Below are 6,373 nucleotides of genomic sequence, written 5' to 3' on the forward strand. Positions count from 1 at the left end.
AGCGTGATCGAGGTTGCAGCGTTGAATAAGGCCCGGTCAGTTTCATCACAGGGCAGCTCCATGCCCACCCACGCTCGCTGAGGATTTCTTCCAAGCGTGCCATAGCCATCTGAGCCGGAGGAGCTCTGCTGAACTTGTGAAGATCAAGAACGCCCAGACCTCCGCGGTCGACCGGGGAGCACACCTTTGCCCAGCTCACTTTGCATTTTCCCCGGTCATCTCTTCGTCATGGGCCCAGAGAAATCGTCGCTGGACTTGTCAATCTCCCTGAGCAGCTTTTTTGGCACTCGCAGGGCGGTGAAGGTGAATGTTGGCAGGGCTGACAGAAGTGAACACACAAGAAACCGTCGCCCAGCGATGGTCAGTAGCTTCTGTTTCCAGCCTGCCAACCGCGCTCGGATGCGGTCGATCACAAAGTGAAGGTGCACCATTCTGATCCTCGAGGGCGTGATCGGCAGCCCAAGGTAGGTTATGGGAAAATACTTTGTTTGCTCTCCGAAGCTCCATAGGATCTCAGTCATGTCGATGTCATCACAGCGAATTGGAGTCGCAGTTGATTTGTGGAGGTTTATCTTCAGCCCCGTTGCTTCCCCAAAATTGTTGAGAATGCTCATTAGAGCCTCGATCTCTTCAGCATTCGGGTCTGCGAAGAGGATTGCATCATCTGCGTATAAGCTCACCCGAAGCTTCAACTCCCGACCTGACAGCGGGTTGATCAGGCCTCTCTTGGTCGCAAGCTGCAGCAGGCGGTGCAACGGGTCGATTGCGAGCATGAACAACAGCGGGGAGAGGGGATCTCCCTGCCGCAGGCCGCACTGGTGTAGCAGTTCCATCCCCGACACACCATTGAGCATGACTGCTGAGCTTGAAGTCGACAGCATCAAAGCAATCCAATCTCTCCACCTTGCGCTAAAGCCTAGGTTTTGAAGAAGCTCAAGTAAATATTCCCAGGAGATACTGTCAAAAGCACGGGCGATATCCAACTTCAGCAAAACAGCCGGTGTTCTTCGTCTATGCAGCAGCTTAACCCCATTGTGCACATACATAAAACTATCAAGGATGCACTTGGATTTCAGGAAAGCAGATTGCACCGGGGATATTATATCGTTGATAACTCTGGACAGCCTAATGAACAACATTTTGGCAATGAGCTTGGCAATGGAATGAATTATACTGATCGGGCGGTAATCAGTCTCAGTTGTGGCTCCATCTTTCTTGGGCAGTAGGGTCACAAGGGCCGTGTTTAGCTCGTTGAAGCCCTGCCCCGCCAAGCAGTAAAACTGATCGAAAGCCCTCATGATATCTATCTGAATGATGTCCCAGCACACCCTGAAGAACAAGCCAGTGTAGCCATCGGGGCCTGGCGCTTTATCAGTTGGGGATTCCTTGATGGCAGCTCAGACCTCATCAACCGTAAACGGGTTGTCGAGGCCGGCTGCATGGACTCTGGGGAGATTCACTTGCTGCCAGTTCAGGGCCTTCTTGCGCGGAACCCGCCTACCGAGCGCAGCAGCAAAGTGGTCGTCGATCACTTTTGCCTTGTCCTCGTGAGGAAGAATGACTTGCCCTTGGTGCGTGATGGAGTGGATGAAATTTTTACGCCGTCTAGAAAGCAGTTTGGCATGGAAAAACTTTGAGTTGGCGTCGCCCAGTCGCAAGCCCCGCACCCTGGCGGCCTGTTTCTTGCGTGCCTTCTCGATCGCGGCCAGCCCAAGCAGCCTGAGTTTCAGCAGTTTACGTAGATGATGCTCGGCGTCCGTCAGCAGTCTACTCTCTTGTGCAACATCCAGGCGCAGAATCACCTCGCTGACAATGTGGAACTGAATTTTGGCATCGCTGAACAGGGTCTTACTCCAGATCTTCAGGTCCTTGGCCGTCCTTTGCATCTTGATCTTCAGTCTTGTGAAAGCACATGTATGATTGACTGGTCGGTTCCACGCCTTCTGGACCATCTCATGGAAGCGGGGGAAGCGAGGCCAAAACTCTTCAAATCTGAACCTAGCTAGGCGGGGCGGCGAGCTTGGGGCGGCGAGGAGCAGGGGACAGTGGTTGGAACACGCCGTCGAGGCCGCAGTCAGAATGCTATCAGGGAAAAGAACCTCCCAGCTAGGATTGCAGAAGAACTTGTCGATGCTAGCTAACACAGGATTTCTGCGCTCGTTGCTCCACGTGAACCGTCTAGTCTTGCATTTTAGTTCTCGTAGCTCGGCCGCCTGTAAGGCATTTCTAAACCTGCCCATTAATCTCCTATTGAGATTGAGTTTGTTTTTGTCACACGCCTCATAAATAATGTTGAAGTCCCCGTTGATGAGCCACGGTTCGGAGGAGGGGGGCGCCGATCTAGCTAATTCAACTAAGAAATCCCATTTTCTAGCGTCATCAACCGGGCTGTAGGCCGTGGTTATCCAGAAAGAGGTTGCCGATCGAAGCAGAGTAACTTTGGCGGTGATCGCGAATTGGCCAATGGCGATGGATACTACAGATACCAGGTTACTATCCCAGAAGATTGCCGCTCCCCTGGTGCCGATCGCCGGGAGGACTACACAGTCCTGGAGCTGGGTGCCCCCAACATCTTAGACTAGGTTTTGATTCCACAGCTCGATCTTGGTCTCCTGGAGACAAATAATCGCGATGCGCCGAGGCCATTTCCTTGATCGCCTCGCGCCTCGCTGACGTGTTCATGCCACGCACGTTCCAACTCATCACAGGGCAGAGGTTGTTATCCATGGGGGACACTTGGTTTGCAGCGATGACATGAACTTGCGTTACTAAGGACAACGACAACAAAGAACACACACTAGCATACAGAGGAACGCTAGCCGCCACCAATAGCCCCAAGATCAGGCTGGCGTAGAAGTACCCTACATCTCATGGCACTACACATTGCACACAATCCTAACTCAAACCGACAGGAGGTCGGCTGTCGCCGGAGACTACACCTATCGTGGACTAACATGATGAAACGGGGGCCGCAGCAGCGGCGTCCTCAGGTCCTGCCATGCCTGCCGCGACACGGAGCGCATCAGGGTCAAGGCGTGTGAGCTTGGCGATCACCGCGATGTCGTCGCTGGAGAGCGGCTGGTTGAACTTGCGGATCATCGTTGCGGCGGCCTCGGGCGTCATCTTGTCGTTCTTGCCCAGCAGACCCAGGTCCTTGATGAGCCTCATGGTGGCGCGCTGCACCACCGGGACCGTAGTCTGGTTGGCCGCCTGCCTTGCGCTGTGGCGGGTTGGAGCAGCATCGAGCCTGGTCTTGGGGGGTGCAGAGGCCCTGCGTGATGGTGGTGCAGGGGCCGTGGCGATGATGGGTGGCTAAACCTGCTGGAAGAGTGGCGTAGGGACTGCGACGCCGGCGTCGTCCACTCCTATCTGCAGCTGGCAGACCTGCTGGGACACCTCCTGTAGCTGCAGCTCGATCCGCGCCGCCGGAGGGTGGCCTGCTGGAGGAGGCTGCCCGCCGAGGTGGCCGGGCCGACCAGCATCTGGCTGAACACGTCCGGGGAGGGGTGCTCAAGCTGCACGGGATGATCGTCGAAGTTGAGCGGGATGGCGGTTGCCTTAGCCACCATGGCTTCCAGCTCCGCACTCATGCAGTCAAAAGCCGGGGGCGGAGAGGGGACTCACGTAGCACCGGCAAAGAAGAAAGCGATCGGGTCGACGTTGATGACCCCTCCGGCCGCGCCATAACGCAGCGGGAGGGGGCATGCAGTAGAGCCACCCGGGTCGTCATCGTGGGGGTCTTGTCGGCGCGTCGGGTGGAGGAGCGGCGGCCGCGCGAGCTCTCCGTCTGTCGCGGGGTGGAAGGCGAGCGGCTGCGGCGACGGGATGAGCTTCCTTGCGGTTGAGCATCCCAACCCGAGCGGCCCAGGCCGAGCAGGGTGTCGCGCCACGACTTGCGCCCACCACGGCCGTCTTCGTCATCCTCCCGCCTTGGGCCGCCGCAGGGCAGGCCCCGGCAGCCTGAGTCCACCACTGGGGCGAGCTGTATGTCCTTCTTGGGGTCCTTCTGGCCGTCCTCCACATTCTTGCTCCAGGTGCCAGGGTACACCCTGGGCACCGGCCGGTCGTCGTCGTCGTCCGAGTCGGAGGGGATGCCGCTTTGTGCCGATGCAGGGGAGCGCGGCGGGTACGAAGTCCAGTCCTCCACCGGGTCCACATGTCTCAGCAGGTCATGCCGTGGCGCCGTGGGTGGCCGGGCCACCGCTCGGCCCGGCTGCTAGTAGCCGAGCATGGACCCAGAAGGTGTGCTTCGTCGGGATCAGGGCGGCGTCCCACACCCAGACCCAACAAGCAAAGGTCTTGGTGTGGTCGCGCTCATGGGTGCGGCTGTCCAGCCGGTCGACGCGGCAGCCGAGCACCTCCTCCAGGCCCTGACCAGAATTGCTGCAGCAGGTTCTCGATGACGATTCGGACATGGTGGTGAAGCTGCTGGATCGCCGCGTGGTCGTCCTCGTGCCAGCGCCTGATGAAGAACTTGACCGCATCCACAGTGATGGAGCCGAGCCTGACGACGTCGCCGCGGTGCACCGGGAGGTTGAAGACGATGAAGAAGTCCTCCGGGTGGTGGCGCGTGATGCGCAACTGGTGCGGTGGGATGCGCAGCTGGGACTCCAGCGCCTGCCCCACCGCCATGGGGCTCATCCCGCATGCGCCACAGTGGCCCGCCGCGGTGAGCGTGATGGCGAGGCGACGCAGTGCTCGAGCGTGGGCGTGGAGATCACCACCTTGCAGCTGTTCCTAGGACGGCGCGAGGGATCGGTCGGGCACGCCATGGCCGGGGCGGGCGGGGCTGCCAGGTGCGGGGGGGGGGGGGGGGGTTGAGGGGTGGGGAAGCGGAGCCGCTCGCGCACCGGCGCCCTGGATGGGGCCGGGCCAAGCTTGTTCTTCGCGGGAACGCCGGCGGACGCAGTACGAGGGTTTTGAGGGCACTCTCTTCCGTAATGACCTGGGCGCTCGCAGATGATGCAGCAGAGTAGATCCCGGCAGTCTACTCAACGATGGAGCTTGCTGAGACACCTGAAGCACTTGCCCTTGAAGCGGCTTAAGAAGGCAGCGCGGCCCGGGTCCGCATTGAAGTCGCGACGCCGGTCCGAGCGCGGTGCCTGCCGCTGCGCCCCATTAGCTCGCGGATTCTTGCTTGCCCGCCGGTTTCCCCGGGATGAGACCTCCATCCAGCTCTGCCGATGGGAGTTAAGGCTCTGGTCAGCGCAACGATGATGGATTTAAGCCGCTGCCTGTCGCGGGGGGGGGGGGGGTGCCCCGGTCCGCAGCATCCGGAGATGGGACGCGGCCTGCGGCGTCTTCATGGCGCAGGGGGCGTGGCGGAGAAGCCGGATCTAAAGGGACGAGCGCCGACGCCGGACCGCTAGGCACCGAGGGAGAGGGATGGCGACTGCTGCTGGAGCTAGAGCGGGAAGGGCGCGGTCGACCCATGCCGAGGGTGGAGGGGCCGCTGACCGGAGTGGCCAGGGGCCGGGCTGGTGGCCGCCGCGGCCGGAGTGGCCAGCGGCGCGTGGGGAGGGGAGGGGGCTAGCTAGAGCGCTGGTCCTCTGTATTGAAAAAATGTAGGACACCGATAACTGCCACACGTGTGGTATATCGGGTGGTTGTGCCGCACGCCCCGTGTGGCATGGAGAAGAACCCGCCCGCACGACCGCGTCCGGGCGCGCGCAGCCACAGCCCGCACGTCCGGTGTGTGACAAAACCGCCCACACGTCCGGGCCAAACGACCGCGCTGCCCGCACAACCCAGCACGCCAGCCGTCCCGGGCTCCTTCTGATCCCCAGTCTGCCCTGCCGCCATTGTCTCGCACCTCTCGATCCCCTACCTCCGTCGCCTTCCTTCTCTAGTTGCCATGTCAACCAGAGCAGATCCCTAGCGCCTTTCCCACAGCTAACCACCCACCCCACCCCCTACCCCCCTCCCACCCCTTCCCCGCCCTCCCAAGACGACGAGCTAAAACAGGTGGATCCCCGATCTCCTTCTGTTTCTCGACCTTCTTTTGTCCAGAAATCTGAATTTGCAAAATTTGCCCACAAAGATGGCGACTGGATACACGCTATTAGGGCAAAACACCCCACGAATTTGTGTGTCTTTGCATTTGCCCACCAACATACGCCAGATCTGCCATATAATATGCTAGACTTGTGCCAAGCTTCTGTGTTGGCTTGATGCGAGTAGTTGGTAGCGTAGTAATCACTATAAAATAGGGAGAGAAAGGAGGAATTTGGCATGGGAAGGGAGGAAAAATAATTACCACTTGTATCTAACGTCAGTTGCCATCTATCGTTGTCCGTAGTTGCCACCATGTTATATTATTGCTTGCCATCCTATTTTATTTTCTGTTGCCATCGCTTCAAAATGATAGGTGGCA

General features: G+C 59.2%; 1 protein-coding gene across 1 annotated transcript; it reads right to left on the bottom strand.

The window, feature by feature from the left end:
* Positions 1–215: 215 nt before the first annotated feature.
* Positions 216–3,569, bottom strand: LOC141026054 (uncharacterized). The gene is made up of 4 exons (XM_073502003.1): positions 3,385–3,569; positions 2,965–3,271; positions 1,404–2,555; positions 216–1,307 (listed from the first exon to the last, which is right to left on the bottom strand). The coding sequence occupies exons 1-4, from the start codon at positions 3,567–3,569 to the stop codon at positions 216–218; spliced, it is 2,736 nt and encodes a 911-aa protein (XP_073358104.1).
* Positions 3,570–6,373: the final 2,804 nt, after the last annotated feature.

The sequence above is a fragment of the Aegilops tauschii genome, chromosome 6, assembly GCF_002575655.3.
Source record: "Aegilops tauschii subsp. strangulata cultivar AL8/78 chromosome 6, Aet v6.0, whole genome shotgun sequence".
In the NCBI taxonomy this organism is placed as follows: domain Eukaryota; kingdom Viridiplantae; phylum Streptophyta; class Magnoliopsida; order Poales; family Poaceae; genus Aegilops; species Aegilops tauschii.

Coding starts and splice junctions, on each gene's coding strand:
- LOC141026054 (XM_073502003.1), bottom strand. CDS start 3,569: ATGGTGGCTAAGGCAACCGCCATCCCGCTCAACTTCGACGATCATCCC. Junction 2,556..2,964: donor ACGCCGCTGCTGCGGCCCCC/GTTTCATCATGT, acceptor GGGGGCACCCAG/CTCCAGGACTGTGTAGTCCT. Junction 1,308..1,403: donor ACCCGTTTACGGTTGATGAG/GTCTGAGCTGCC, acceptor GACATCATTCAG/ATAGATATCATGAGGGCTTT.